This window comes from Pavona decussata, unplaced genomic scaffold (assembly GCF_977016875.1).
Source record: "Pavona decussata unplaced genomic scaffold, jaPavDecu1.1 SCAFFOLD_21, whole genome shotgun sequence".
In the NCBI taxonomy this organism is placed as follows: Eukaryota; Metazoa; Cnidaria; class Anthozoa; order Scleractinia; family Agariciidae; genus Pavona; species Pavona decussata.
This window is the reverse complement of record NW_028145444.1, coordinates 2615387-2631333: the sequence shown is the minus strand read 5'-3', so window position 1 is coordinate 2631333 and position 15947 is coordinate 2615387. Positions and strand designations below refer to the sequence as shown.

General features: G+C 40.2%; 1 protein-coding gene across 2 annotated transcripts; it reads right to left on the bottom strand.

The window, feature by feature from the left end:
- Positions 1-868: 868 nt before the first annotated feature.
- LOC146486217 (uncharacterized) lies at positions 869-13985 on the bottom strand. Of its 2 annotated transcripts, XM_085099487.1 has the most exons (10): positions 13927-13985; positions 13391-13549; positions 12949-13089; positions 9916-10997; positions 7794-8030; positions 6674-6838; positions 5721-5885; positions 4419-4619; positions 3261-3512; positions 869-2718 (listed from the first exon to the last, which is right to left on the bottom strand). In XM_085099487.1, the coding sequence occupies exons 2-10, from the start codon at positions 13461-13463 to the stop codon at positions 2476-2478; spliced, it is 2559 nt and encodes an 852-aa protein (XP_084955613.1). In that variant the 5' UTR covers positions 13464-13549; positions 13927-13985; the 3' UTR covers positions 869-2475. The 2 variants fall into 2 exon arrangements, with proteins under 2 accessions (XP_084955613.1, XP_084955619.1); XM_085099493.1 differs by lacking the exon at positions 5721-5885.
- Positions 13986-15947: the final 1962 nt, after the last annotated feature.

Genomic DNA, 15947 nt, shown 5'->3' with positions numbered 1-15947 from the left:
ATCATATGGAAACCAGCCTTTAGATAGAACATGGTTCTATCTTCTGCGATCGTCTGCGATCATCGCAGAAGTAGTTTCCATATGATCGCAGACGATCGCAGACCTTATTGCGATCTGCGATCTGCGATCATATGGAAAAAAAAAAACAATAATGATCTGGCTCTATAAATAATTACACTTGAACTCATATATAACCCAATAGTAAATATTATTGGTCGTTGGTCTTCAATATGAAGAATTTAACACTAAAATACAAACAAAATAAGAAGTCCCCCGGTTCAATTATCGTCACCCATTTCACAAAACTTCTCTGGAGCGTCACTCTCAAGCCTTTAGTGCATGGCTACGGCATCAGGCCCCAGTGAATTTAAAACTACCTATCTTTGGGATCAATGTTTTTTAAATCCTCAGAATTGCCATAAAATTATAATTAAAGAATTACAGTAGCCTTGAGGTCATGGTGGTCACGTGTTGTATGATGTCACAATTATGTTGAGAAGGAATTGTCGGATGGGCCAAGAATGGTTCATTATGTAGCTTCTACAATCTCGTAATTTGCGATTTTCTGTTTGGGCAGAGAACAATCAAACAAGCACGTGACATATTCTCAAGACTCTAAGTTATAAGTAAGTTGAGATTGACAAGTTTCTTTACCAAGTTTGGTGGTTTTTCAGTAAATTTCTGCTTAGTTATAATTGTTGTTAGATTTTTCCCAGATTTATCCCAAGCCATGCCTTAAAATGATTGAGCTTAAAGTAAACTGCCCACTTTCCCTACCTTTCTGCTCCCCTCCCCCTCCCCCACTGAACACACATACATACACTCGTATACGCCCAATAACCACCAAATACACATCCTGTGGGTTTTGAGTATTTTTATTTTGTTTTGTTGATGGTTTTTTTTTTTGAGAGAGGTCAGTAGACAGCGATATCTTTAGCCAATACAAATTCCTTTTTGTTGGTAAAGAAAAATGAAATTTTTTCCTTCCTTATCTGCAAAACCTGCTTACCGAGTCTGCTCGTTATGATCAGTGCCTCATCCGGTTTTGCAAGGTTCTCTTCATTTTGCAAACTTGGCTTCAGCTCGTTTTCTCGCTCGTCGTTAGAACTCACACGTCAGAGGGAGAATAAATAATAGTGACTTTTAGAACCAAGTTTATGGCTAACCGCAAACTGCAGTTTGAGGTTTGGGGGTCCAGCGTAAGTAGATATTCGAGTTTGTACACTTCAGATTGAAATAAACAAAGACAAAGAACAGGGTCGGCCATATTGCTTGTCCTTGATGCTCGGCATTGGTGTTTCAGCCACCGGAAATATATTATTTCTGTCCTCAGTCTGGTGATTTCGTTCACACATACCCCGCTGTAACAGACCTGGACTGAATTTTCGCCGGAAATTTCCCAAAAACTTTACCAGGGAAGACGAAAATCCACTAGGACGTTTCAAGTTTCCACCAGGGAGTGTAGTTTATGATGTAAAGTTGTACGAGTATCACATGAAGATAGTTCATGGTTTGGAACGTGTGATTTTTAATATGTTCAACATAACCATTTTAGATCTACTTTTGCCAGTTGAAATTGCACACCATTGGCGTAGATGTACGCACGATTTTCGAGCGCGGAAAGTACTATCTTCTAGAGGAGAAGGGTGGGGTCTGGAGTATGCTGCCTCAGGGAATTTTCAATTTATGAGCTTGGAAATGGCATTTCCTGCGTTTTTCAGGAAGGAATTTTTTCAAAGATGTGGATTTGGGAAACAGACGTTCAACGTATTTTCAAACTGCCCCGACTTCTTCATTAGTCCACGGTTATCGTTTTGGCACAGCACCAAATATTGATTTCATTTCAGATGATAGTTGTAAAGGGATAGAGAGGAAGAATGGGACACAAAAACAGCTTTCAATACGGAATGTTATGGGATCGACAATTTTCCGCGGGAGGAAAGTAAATTAAATTCTACATCAGGAAGGTATAAAACTGATTAGGGAACATTTTACAATAAACCTAACCTGGGACCAGGGGGTTGACATGCCATCAGGTAGGGTTTCTCGAAGTCTGTTACTGAAAGGATGTTCACATTAAATGGAAGATAAAGAGTGGTTTTGGATCAGTCTGCAACATTAACGTAAATTCCAGGCCACAAAAAGCTGAGGTAAATGGCGCACATAAAAACGTATCCTCACCCGTTCAAAAAGTCAAAAAAAGTAACCTCAAACGCGACAGCAAGCACTCAAGTCCCGCGATTGCCAGCGGTTTGCAATTAGCCGTAAATGTGGTTCTTCAATATACATCTCTCATAAATTCAAACTGCGAATTGCGTTCACCGAAACAAACAATCAAATCTTTACGCGACGAAAAACGTCATAAAACTTCTAAAGCAAATTAAATTTGATGCTTGCTGAAATTAAACAATTTTTCTTCACCATGTTATATAAAATATATCTTTACACAAGTGGCGCCATTTTTTAGTGTTGTTACTAAATTACGACTGTGCCTGCGCACCAGCCACATATTAGCTCATCGGTCTGTGTTCCTTGGGTTGCCTGTTTTTCGTTTACTGCTTGCAGTGTCGGCTTTAGAGGACTGGGTTCCACAGGAGCTTGCCTCCGCAAGAAATCGTTACTCAGAGTCCACCAGCTCTTGTGTGAAATACTGCCATTAAGCATGCGTGGCAGTCGCACAAACCGCTGACGAACAGACAGCGTATGGCGGACTGAATTCTGCAAAGAAAATACTGAGTAAGGCGTGTGATAACAGCATTCAAACAGCAAATTCAAGGCTGTGAGAGCACAATTAACTTTAGGCCCACTTAACAAGCACAGATCTTTTTCACACAAATCGTCACGTGCCAGAGCTATTTCACGCCAAACGTTTACAGTAGCCATATTTAACAATTATTCCACGAGCGCGCGTTGGATATGAGCAAGAGAGGATACGAGGCGCGTAGCACCGAGTTGGCTATAATCATCTCATATCTAACAAGCTCGAGTGGAATAATTGTTTTATTAAAAACTATTAAGAAATAGTGCTAGCTCTTGCTAGCGCGGGAAAACGTGCTCTTGCTAAGCGCGGGAAAACGTGTGCGCGCGAGGCACGATTGGTTTTGGTTTTGCTTCTTATTGGTTGAGTTTCGCTAAACAATCCCGGAGGGGAGTCAAGCAAAATCATGGCAATTACCAAATTACTCTCGACACTCAATTGCATGGAAAGCGCTCTATGTAACGTAATATCATTCTGAATGTCACGCAATACACCTCAGTACCTTCCATCCAGATGAAGACAACTCCTCTCCTTTATCCCGAAAATATGGAATATTGACGCTTATCCAGCGATAAATCTCATCAACCGTCATCTTTTTCCCCTTGGCGGACATAAGAGCCATTGTTATCAGATCAGAGTACGACCTTTTTCCCCAGGGGTTATTCAGCGGCTGGTTTTCCTCCTCCTTGGAGCGCCGTAAGGAGCGTTTTTTAATGACTGGTCGGTGGTTGCTCTCTGAAGTAGCTAATCCAGTCTATTGCGAGAACAAAAGAGAGCCTTATATGAGTTCAAAATGCTTACTCCTGCAGTTTTCTTCTGATTCAGCCAACAACAACAATTTTGAAAGTGAATATATGAAAATTCATGCATTTGAACTGGGGAAGAAGGAATGAATCAAAGTGAATGATCATTGCAGTTGTATACGCAACTTAAGTTGTTGCGAAAAGAAGCTTTCTTTTCGCAAAGGCTATTGAAATCCAAATAGAAAATTGGGGGTAACCACGCATCATAGTTTTACAAAGATAATTACGGTGCAAGCAACAACAAATCTAATTTTCTTTTAGATTTTAATAGCCCTTGCTAAGATCTTCTTTCTTCCCGCATGGTCATAAATCGCGTAAGAACAAGTTTGAATTAGCACTCATCGTCCTTAACAATCTCAGAGTTTCTCAGACCATCCCCAGATGCGCAGAACGTATGCGCAGTAGAAATAGGTAGCACCGTCCTTAAAGGGGAAGTATCACGCAAATTTGATGTCATTTCAAAACCCAAAAATGTTTGTCTTTCAGGTAGAAACAAATAAATAATTGTCAAGTTTTTTATAAATTATCCCCCCAGCGCAATAAAACTGTCGATTAGTGCCTCTGGCCAGTGACAGAGTAGGTCTGTATAGATTGAAACTTGAAAAATGTTAGGCTAATGTTTTTTTAAGTTCTCGCATTTTTGTTTCCAAAATGCGCTAGAACAAATCACAAGTTGTTCCTTTCAAGAACTGAGTTGATTTCTTTCCTCTCGTCATTCTAGAATTATTTGACAGCTGAATGAAGGTCTTATTTCGCCATTTTTAACAAAAGATACCAAAACCCCCATGAAACTTCCCCTTAAATGGTATGATTCACAAATCCAGCTGAGTCCCTGCCCCGGCTACTGGAATACTAACCGACTGTATCATATATCCACCCTGTGCTCCTGGTTCATCTTCATCAGCTGGTTCAATCTCGTGAAAGCCATTCTGATCACAAGGATGATTTGTCCCATGGCCACTGATGTCCTCTGCAGCGTAATTTTGGCACTGTTCCTTGAGACAGTTTCTTTCTTTTATCAAATCCTGAGACATTCCTTCTTCCACGTTTACTTCAGGCTACACAACGAGAAGTAAAATGTAAGTGTCATTATGAAATAAAAGTCGGGTGGGCTCTGTCCACTTGTCAGGCATATTACAAGTACATTGCCTTTTGCCATAACCTTCAAACTGCGACGTGCAATTTTTTGCAGTAAACCCTACAAGAGATCTTCAATCGAGTCGGAATAAATGTCTATGCCAAACTATGCATGGCGATATACCGATGATAATCGTTGCTCGGGGCATGCGGGATAAGCAAATCGCTATCACCTTACATACATAGAGCAGTATTGGCTTGTGGCTAGATCATGAGTGCCGAAAGTAACTTGCGTTTGATTTGGTTTTGCTTTGTTACGCTCTGAGGTTAGTTAGCAAAATTCGCGCCACTTTTTCAACCAATGAGAAGCAAGACTTGCTTACACGCGTTTTCCCGCGCTTGGCACCGGTTACGTATTTGATCTGAGTCCTAGCTTATTGGTTCATTCCACTGTTTAAGTCTGTTTTGATTGGCTGGAATTAATACTTTGGAATTGGTTCTACGACACTCAGTTGAAAACCGCTTTTAACCCATCACATCTCGCAGCAGGGGCAGCAACACTTTTCTTCCAGCTGGCACGGTTCTTTGCCAGACCCCATGCCATATTTGTCAGTTTCATCTTAGCCAAGTCCTCAGTGATTATGTGTTATTTGTTTATTTCTGCCATACTTGCATCAAAACCCCACCATCGTCACTAGTAAAAATGAGTAAAAAACTCAAAGGAAAAGAATTTAACTTCTACTAGCTTCAATCTTAAGGCCAAGAAATACCGGCAACATTTTTGAACAACATGCTATGTAACAAATTTAAATGCTGCGTCGCAAGTTCCGATTGTTTGTTAAGCGTATATCTCCGTGCACAACAAGTATTTAGGTTGGAGAAAGTAGACGTCGTTTCTAGTACTTCTTACAACATGATGAAAGTTTGTTGTCGCAACTGATGCGCACTAATTGCAACATTTTTCCGGCGCAATAAGTTGTACGAAAATGCGGCCTGCCCTTACGTGGTATTTGAAGCGGAGGAACCAATTTTGACTCAGACAAAACCAGCACAGATATTAAAAATTGGAAGTGAACTTATACTCCCTCTTTGATGTCTTTCAATCCATCGGTGGCTTTTTGTAGCCTCATCATTTGCTCTGTTCTCTGTTCCTCTTGCTTCATCGTCTTGTGGTCATATCCGGTGTTTTGTGAGATAGAATCAAAGGGCCATTTCCTTTTACGCTGTGCTGCTTCTGAGTGAATCTCCTGATTTAGAAGAAGAAAACATCTCATCATGATTTGGAATAAACTACGCCATCCATAAATTTATATTAATACGAAGCCTTGCTTTTCTTTCCAAGACAGTTTTTATATCTATTAAATATGGAGCTTGACAGATTTTTGGAATTTTTAGGATTACAATACTGTCAGCTTTCGCCATGAAGGTTTCTTACTCGGAGGCAACCAACCATTTCCCGTTTATTGTTTTATTTCTTTCTCCTACCCGTAAACGTCCAAAACTAAGCTGTGGGCATGCAATGGGAGAATTTTTTTCCAAGTCAAATGTGCAAAATTTGTTTTCCATCCTGTTATCTCTGATGCGTATGGCAGTGTTAAAATTTGCAGCCATACTTGAATAAAAACCCCCGCCATCGTCACTAATAAAAACGAGTAAAAAAGAAAACGGAAAAGAATTTAATTTCTAGCTGATAGCTTCAATCTTAAGGCCAAGAAATACCGGCAACATTTTTGAACGACTTGCCATGCAACAAATGTTTTTGCGTTGCAAGTTGCGATCGTTTGTTACGCATAACACCATCTCCGTGAGCAACAAGTGTTGAAAAGTGTTGAAAGTAGACGTCGTTTCTACTTCTTGCAACATGAAAATTTGTTGTCGCAACTCAGTGGCGCGCACTTAATGCAACATTTATCCGGCGTAACAAGTTGTACGAGAATCATGGCTGCCTTTCGTTACATGGTATTTGAAGCGGACGAACCAATTCTGGCTCAGATAAAACCAGCACAGATATCAAAAATTGGAAATGAACTTATACTCCCTCTTTGATGTCTTTCAATCCATCGGTGGCCTTTTGCAGCTTCATCATTTGCTCTGTCCTCTGTTCCTCTCGTTTCAACGCCTTGTGTTCATATCCGGTGTTTTGTGAGTGAGAATCAAAGGGCCATTTTCTTTTACGCTGTGCTGCTTGTAAGCGAATCTCCTGTTTAAGAAGAAGAAAAAGTATGTCATCAGTATTTGCAATAAAACTACGCCATCCATAAATTTACATTAATACGAAGCCTTTCGCTTTCCAAGACAATTTTTATGTCAGAAATATGGAGCTTGGCAGATTTTTGGAATTTAGTATTTACAGTCAACTTTCGCCATGAAAGTTTCTCCTATAAAGGCAACCAACCGTTTTTTAATTGTTTTAATTCTTTCCCTAGCCGTAAACGTCCAAAAATTAACCTACCCTCACCCATCTGTCGCCGCACATCTCAAACACAACAAAAATTCTAGTTGTATATACAAAAAGCTGGATTTTTTTTCTGTAATGAGTCATATCCTCGTTGAAATCGAGTGACATATTGACTCGAGGTGACAAAAAGCCACACTTGCGCACTTCTCGCCAGTCGACGTTTGCCGAAAATTGTTAAGAAAAAAATACGCTCTCTTTAAAAGTGCAATACCATACTAGAATCCTGAATCCTATCCAGCTATATATGCTGCACGGAGAGGAAGAACTAGCACCGCTGTTCTATCAGTTTTGTCGTCTTTCTTCCAACAAGCGCCTTGGAAGTTTTTTTTTTTTTTCAAATTTGAACGAGATTGGCGAGAGCCAGAATCTCGCGGTTAGTCGTAGCTACCAAATTGGAACTTCAAAATCTTAGGGAGCTGGGGACCCCATTGGACGCACTTTCCGCTCTCCCCAATCTTCCTCTGCTTTTAACATCCAAGATGGCGCGGTTATAGCGCTCAACCAAAATAAGGCATATAATTCATTGTAAGGTAAGGGTGACTATATGGAGGATTAGTGTTAGGGTTAGGGTTCAGTGGGTGACTATATGGTACCTTACCATGAATAACTTGCCCACGCCTGCTTTGCAGGCTAATCAATATTTCGAGTGGACTTATCTGTTAAACTGGAACTCTGTACAGATAATTACAAGGTTCACCTCAAGGTTTCCTTTCATGTGCAGGTTTCCCACCGGGGTAGACGGGGTAGACTTCGAGGACCAAACGCCAGCCCTGATTCTGTCACTGCTGCTCATAACAGGATGCATCATGGGTGTGATGGTGTTGAGGTATCCAGCCCAGGGATGGGTGGGAGAGGCTAAGCGACAGCCAATGGTTAAGGGATGACTGTTCTGCATTACAGGAAGAACTGGACTCCTTTTGTTTTGATTCGCAAGCTCGAACAAAGAAAGATTTTTTCGTGTGTTAGTAGGGTCCAAAAACTGGTGAGCATTATCATGGATCATGAAGGGTAAGTGCAGATATTTATAAGGGGAGGGGTCAGGAGTAAGCAGGCTTTCTCGGATGGTTTTAATCCGAGAGCTTCGTGACTTGAGACCCTTAAATTCTGACCAACTAAAGCAAGAGATCGTACAGGTAGAGCAACATCTCAAACTGCTTTTACATCGATCAATACAACAGCAACAATTTTTATAAGAATAACGACACATTTGAGTTTATAAGACATAAAAATTGTTGCCAGTCTGCTTCTTTCCAGATCTTTTGGAAATTTAATCTACGACAACAGCAACACCTACTCAATTTAAGGAGAAGGTTTGGGAAGAACTATTTATGAGTTGAGAAGAAAACAACAACCAGATCAATTTCATGTGCGTCAGTACGTAATATGTGGACTTGAATTGATCTGCTGTATAACTTAGAAGTTCGTGAGCCATGGACGGGCAGGCAGAACAAAATGTTTCCTTCGGATGGAGTCATCGCGCGCATCTGCAATGGCAAGCCACTAGATAATAAAACAGAAGTATCCTAGTCTTGACGAGAAGCTGAACTGAATAAGTCAACAAAGGAATAACTTGCTTTTGCTTTCCCTCCCGCTTAAAACGCAAACATTTTTTCTAAAAATTTCCTGTTTTCAAGGTAAGTAAACGCTATCGAAGAGTCGAAGTTAAAGTTTGATGTGGGATCCTTTCAATCAATTTTCAAAGAAAAGATTCCTTCGTCATTGGGTGGCAGTTAGAATTATGCAGGGTTTATGGTGAATAGGATTATAATTCCCAGGATCCTGTGGTACAGGATCGTGAGATTGACGCACGAAGGCGATCAGGGGATGGTTAAGACGAAATATCGACTTCGCAATAAAGTTTGGACAAGGAAAAGTGTGCAAGGTGTGCCATGGATGTCAGGTTACTTCCAGTTACGACCCACCCGAGCAGATTTCTTGTCTGTTGCCTCCTACCGCCCCGTGGCAAGATTGAGGTGCAGACCAGCTTAAAGGTAATTCTGGAAAACTATTATGTAACTCCAACAATACTACAGTGTCTTAAATTTTGTTTTCAAGAGCAGCAAAATTTGTTTATTATTCTTACGAAGACGTCAGTGTCGTTAGTGGAGAGACTCTTTTTGTCGTGATTTTTTCGCTTTTCACTTGTCACAATTGGCAGCCTTTTCGCCACGTACTATTATTTGGTGTTTTCAAACCGCATGCTATGTTACATAAGTGCAATGATTATCTCACTGTTCTTTGAATTATTTTGATTATCATTCGTAGATCAGAAGCATTTCTGATTTATCATACGTGAACAATTTACTACATTTTAAAACCTAACTTTAAGCTAACGGTAAAAAAAACTTTAGCCCAAAATCTAAGGGACAAAAATCTTTTGGAAGAATCTTTACAGAGTAACTAAACTTGAATCAAAGGCCCAAGTCTATTTTTTAAAAGGTCGTTTCTTGGCCGCTTTTTGTTTTTACACCAAGCCTAAAAGTCACCAAAACGTCCATTGATAAAAGAATTCTTCTTAATAAAGCCTCTTATGTATACTTTTCGTTTTGTGAGACTTTGGTAAAATGCTGCAATCATTAAGCTTGCCATCAGATCATTACCTTTTGGCCACGACACAAAAACAAGCTTTTTTCCGAATTTCCATTTCGATCGACAAAGACGATTGAGGAATATGGCTGCGGCATCGATATTAGACTGACTGACGTGAAAAAAAGGACATTTATGTTACAGAATAATCTTTTGGGGTTAGTGCTACTTAAATTGCACGAGCGTTTTAGTTTTAAAAGTTTTAACTCAAAATCAAGAATCAAGTAACCCACCAAACTAGGACGCTTGTAAAACTGTAAGCCCTCATCTGGATTGATCCATTTATGTCGCCCGGGCATGTAAAGTGGAATTCCTTTGCCACGCCGATCTGTCATGTTTTGTTCTTTCAAGAAGGTCGGATGCACAGCACGTGACGCAGTCATGTCTTGTCGGTGATCAAAACTTGGTGCTTCTTTTTCTTCTTGGTAGCTGGCATTGTTTTCATTATCGCTATTATTAAAAGATGTTAATTCTTGTCCATGGAACTGGTATTTTCTGGAAATACGATCCGCGAGCTTCGAGTCGTTGAGGGAGTGCTTGCGATCTGAAGTAGTTTTCCTTTCTAAATCTGCAAAGGAGTGAAAGGAGATGCATCTGGGCCTCATGGCGTTGCTTTTATCCAGTGACTTTCTCGTTCCTTCCGCAAATTGAATACAGTTTCCATTTTGGCAGGCACGCTCCCGAGATGGCTGTGGTATGGTGAGGTCTTCTTGTGATTCGTCATCAGTGATGTCTTCACAGTCTGATTCCTTTTCCAATGTGCCATGCTTTATTTGGCCGCCTGCTTGCCTTATATGAAATCCCCCTTCTGGCTCTGAGCACATACGATCTGTCTTTGTGTGCTCTGCTGGACGTTTGATCAAACAGTTGTCATGCCCCTCATTTTCTGGACTGGATCTTCTTCTCACCAAGCCATTTGTCACTGACCATTCATCGTTTTCTTTCTTCTCCCGTGTGAAATTGTCGCGGGCACGTCTGCAGGGTGTTCCCTTCCTAGACCTTCGCTGTGCTGCACTTTCCATACAATCCTTCATCTGAAGAACTGTTTCCTCTCCTTTTTCAGAATCCATTCCTGGAGTTTCAACCACGCTTCGCTCAAGCAGATATTGCTGAAGGCGATTTCCAAATTCGACTGCTTGAACATTGCATTCTTCCTTGGCAACTCGTTCGTCTTTTTCGGTGCTTTCCACGTCCAAAGGAATGGTAATATCTTGGCGTTTTCCAGGAACCTCAATTTTTTGATGAGAAAATTGTTTTAGTTTCTTGGAAGCTCCTTTTGCCTCATTGTAGCCAAACCTCAAACGCGTCACAGTTCCTAAACGCGAATAATAATGTAACAACGTTACTTGAATAGTAAAAGTGGGGTTACAAAAACAATGTCAGCGCTTTTACCAATAATAATAACCACCAGTATGTGGTGCCGATCCAGTACTTTATGTAAGGTACGGGCGTGGGATGACAATGCAATGTCTCAGAATTTGAAACCAAAATGGCACAGAAGACCTTATTTTCTTGACAAAACGTTAAGGGCATGGATTCCACCCCTAAATCCCCCACGGCAAGTGCTCTATAACTTTAAATATCTGAGAGGTTGGATTTTCCCCAGTTACGTTCAATGGCGCAGTGGTGAGAGCACTCGCCTCCCACCAATGTGGCCCTGTTCGATTCCCGAATTCGGCGTTAACATGTAGTTTGAATTTGTCACGTGTTTGTTGTTGGTTCTCTTCCTTGCTCCGAGAAGTTTTTTCTCCGGGTACTCCGGTTTTCCCCTCGATCTCCTCAAAAACCACCATTTCTAAATTCCAACTCGATCCGGAATGTAAGGGCCAGGGGTTTGTCAGTCGTAGCAGACTGTTAATTGTGCAGTCATCCCCGTTAAAAAAGCTGATTTATAGATTTATTTGATCTACAAATATCACCATCTTTAATTGAAAATTTAGAAATCAATCGACGCAACATCCTGATTTGATTACCTCTCCTCGTCATCTGACTTATCTGTTTGGCAGAATTCATATAACGCAGATAAGCTTGGTATATTACACGTTAGATTCACTCTATCTTTTCGCATTGGTTACTGATCCAAGAGTTGACTGTCACGCGGCAGTTCGCCGAGAGGCTACAGATATCACACTATGTCTCTTGTTGCGAAGGTAAAATATCGCTCAGTCGGAGCTCAGCGTTTTTCTGTTATGACTTCATGACTGGATAATCCTACTTAAACACAGTTTCAGTCAACCCCCTAATTCCAACCGAAATCTAGATACTCAACCCCAGAATAGCCCGTCTTGTTTCTATTGGTTCGTTAAATTTTAGGACTTGTTGTAAAAGCCAAATTTCCTGTTTTACAGGTTGTGGTTGATATTAGCCAATAACGTGTCAGGCGGTAACTTCAGTCATTTTCACAGTGTGCAAATACCGACCATATGATTAATTCAAGCAAGGCTGCACCCAACGAAAACATTTAAGCAAAATAATTAACATATTGCCTCCTGCCTTTCCAGATTGTTTTTTGCCCTTTTAAACGCATATATCTCTGTAACCTATTGCAGTTTGATCCATTGCGATGCTTAAGCTGAAAATTTAAGTTGCTGCGGAAAGTTTAAGGGAAGGGAATTTTATCCTCTGAATTTTCGAGCTGCTGCTGGCTTTACGAATATTCTTGCTGACCTTTCTTCGCACTTGTAACGACATATTTGCCCCTTTTAAAGCGGAAGGAACTACACAGGTTTACCAAATTTTAAGCTGAAATTTTGCCGAAGAAAATTGTAGATTTTCTTTGCGACCAAATTCAAATCTCCGTGTGGCCATTCTAACAGATATCCACAAAAAAGGGGAATTTACTCAAAGTTTGCTTCGAGGTTGTCGATACATTTTTTTTTCGAGTATGCCCCTGTCATTTACTGACTAAAACATCATTCTCATTTATTTAACAGGCTTAACATATTCCATCACATTATTTCCAAGGCGCATATGCCACACATTGACATTCCAATCCTAGCAGTATGTAGGATGTTTGTCCCATGAATCTAGTTAAATGGCCGTAGCTCCCACGAGTCTCCTGTAGCTCAGTGGTAGAGCCATCTGAACTAGTAATCGGAAGGTCTTAGGTTCGACTCCTGATAGGAGCGCTCGGACTTTTTTCCGAGTATGCCTGTGTCATTTACTGACTAATACATCATTCTCAAATTTTTTTTAATTTCCCAAGGGAATATTAGTTTTTGTTAGTTTACAATGAATGCAATGTAAAATATAAGGATTTTACGTACCTTGCCCTTCATCAGAGCACTCCTCCAACTTTCCCTCATCGCTCAACTGATATTTCCCATTCACCGATAATAGCTTTTTTCGCTGATTGTTCCTCTCTTCCTCTTCCCAAATCTGTAGAGTTGTCCCTGTGCCATTACCCTCTTTAAAAATAACCAAAAACCGATAAATAAAATGATTTGATCTGTTTAACGATTCGTTGGCCAGCTAGAGCGAGTTACATCAATCTTTCGACGATAATTTTTTTCCGCATTATTGTTTTTGTCCCGAAAAGTCACATTTATCCAACTGCTAGGGATAGAACTTTAATCCTACTCATGCGTTAATGGCTATTCTGTCATTTGGACATGGATAAATGGACATGGACATGGATAAATGGACAATTGGAAAAATTGATAAATGGACTTAGTGCGCAATTTGGCAATCATACCTATAGTTTCTTACCTTTGATCCCGCTAAAAAGCCAGTGTCTCTCTCCTTCACCAATCAGTTGACCTTTCTGTTTCGTTGAAAACATTTTCTCTTCCTCTCTTCCTCTCTTCCTCTCTGTTTGCTATTTTATCTTCGCTAATTTGTAACTTTAGCTCTGTAACACTATCACCGCTGTAGACATTAAAAGAGTGGGCAATTGATTTTAAATCAAGATTTGGTTCTCGTTTCGAGATTCCTGCCTAGTTACGTTTTAATCACAACTACCGACGCGAGATTTTCCGCTTTCGTTGTTGAGTTTGTCCTCGCTGCCTACGCTGGACATTAATTCTGTTCCGTTCCTTTAATTTGTTTTCGGGCAAGTTATTTGAAATGTTTGGTTCTCGTTTCAAGATTGCTGCCTGTAGTCACATTTCTTCGCAGCTGCCGATGCACATTTTTCCTCGCTGCCTACCCTGGACATTCTATTCCGGTTTTTTTGGTGTTGTTTTTCAAGGTTGTGCTGTCAATTATTACGTAACATTTACAGGAGAAATATTTCTCTCACTTACCTGTGCTATCTTTGTCCACACTACAGCAAATGAGGCGGCTGTTTAATCGAGATGTTTACTAATATCCAGCCGTTTCTTGTTTAACCGGTTTGGTAACATTGACTTAGCCAATCAGAGACTGTTTACGACATAAAAATAGGTGACAACTCGGTAATTAAATTAGTACGCATGGCAACATTGGCTACGTCACGTTTTCGGGGTGTCCAGGTTTCGACTGTAAGGTCAGCAACTATACTTATGTTATTACGTAATTATGTAATAATACTTATTTAACAATTATTCACCGAAGTGGAGGTGAATAGTGGTGGATATTTACCGAGGTAAATATCCACCACTTTCACCGACACTGAGGTCTACATCGTAATTATAGTGCTCGGCAGTTTTCGTAAACGAGGCATTGTAGTTTCATTTTTCGCCTTAGAATACGAGGTTGGAAAGATTAAATAACTTACCATTTAATACCGTCAAACTAAACTTTGTTGTCAATTTTGTATTTTTTGTAACAGCTGCCTCGTTTATCTAAATAAATTCGTCTTTAGTGACCGTGGCGAAACGGGAAGCCATCTTGTTTCTCTTCGGTTGCACGGAGGTGAATAGTACTTGGCTAATCACCTCCGAGCTAGCCAATCAGCGCGCGCGAAAAGTACTATTCACTTGTGCGGTATATACTAATGGCTCATATACCATGGCAGCTAAACCAATCAAAACTCTGGAACAGCGCTATCCAATGAGTCTTTTTTTTTTCTTCAATAGATATACACTCACCACTAACATTTCACAAGTATTTGACAATTTTTCCATTCTTTATTGTATAAACATACACTCAAGTGTATTTAACGTCAAGTAAAATGTATAAGCGATAACACTCATTATTAAAAACTGGATCATTGTGTAATGCAATTCCAGGGATTTGATTGGCTTAGCGGCGATGGTATATGAGCTATTATACCATGCCCGAGGATAGGGATCATTAAAATGGTCTTCTGGTTGTTCTTGCTAAGCAAAACCAGCCATAACTTACAGTATTTCTTGATTGTTTCTAATAAAACAATTATTCCACTCGCGCTTATTGGACATGAGATGATTATAGCCAACTCGGTGCTTCGCGACTCGTTGGCTATCTATCATCTCATATCCAACGCGCGCTCGTGGAATAATTGTTAAATAGTTTTCTGGGAACCGTTCAACCTTTTGAGCTTATTTGCGTTCTTCTTGTTAGAAAATAAAAGTACGTATTCACGAAATATGTGTATGCTTATTCGATCACACCATAATTCCATCAGGTCGCGTCGATAACGTATTCACAGTTTGCGCGGGATATTTCAATCAAGTGTATATTTTACATTGTCCGGCTAGGTTTACGTCAAGCCATGCAATGGTAAGCCAAATATTTTTAACATTTTTCCCCAAACTGAACAAAGTAACATTGAATTTTGATCTTGGACAAACACCAACTGATAACAGGCTGTTACAGATACAGTTGGTAGGTCAGACATGAGAGAGAACGTGAATCCAGGGGCTCAGGATAGGATTAGGAATTCGACCTAGGCCTAAACACAAAAAGCCGGATTCTTTTTAGGATTTTTAGAGCATCAGGAGATTTTTAACAATTTTGGGGATTTGGGGGGATTTTTTGATGATTTGGAACCAAAATTGTTCTATATTCTTTGCCGTTTTATTTAAAATTCCTATGAAATGAAAGTTTTGTCCCAATGTTCACTATACTTGGTGAGTTGGTGACTGCTAGACTGCAATCCAATTGTGCCACGGTGTTTCCCATATCTAATACCCCATCATTCCAAGGGAAGTAAGTTCCAAACATGGCGGAGCCTGGAGCGGAGCCAAGTGAAGCCATTTCTGTAGAAAAGTTTGGGATATTTAGGGATTTTTAGAAACCTTTGGGATATTTAGAGATGTTTGGAGGGATTTTTAGGGAAAAAATTGAGAATTTCCAGATAGATTTATGGAGCATTTTAAGGGATTTTTGTGTCTAAGCCTAACAGCGCGGGAAAACGAGCACA

What these genes read in the sequence shown, in the direction of transcription:
- LOC146486217 (XM_085099487.1), bottom strand. Translation starts at nt 13,463, where the DNA reads ATGTTTTCAACGAAACAGAAAGGTCAACTGATTGGTGAAGGAGAGAGA. An exon ending in GTGCTCTGATGAAGGGCAAG is followed by an intron (nt 10,998 to 12,948) that starts GTACGTAAAATC and finishes ATTCGCGTTTAG; the next exon opens with GAACTGTGACGCGTTTGAGG. An exon ending in TGTCTTCATCTGGATGGAAG is followed by an intron (nt 2,719 to 3,260) that starts GTACTGAGGTGT and finishes TTTTCTTTGCAG; the next exon opens with AATTCAGTCCGCCATACGCT.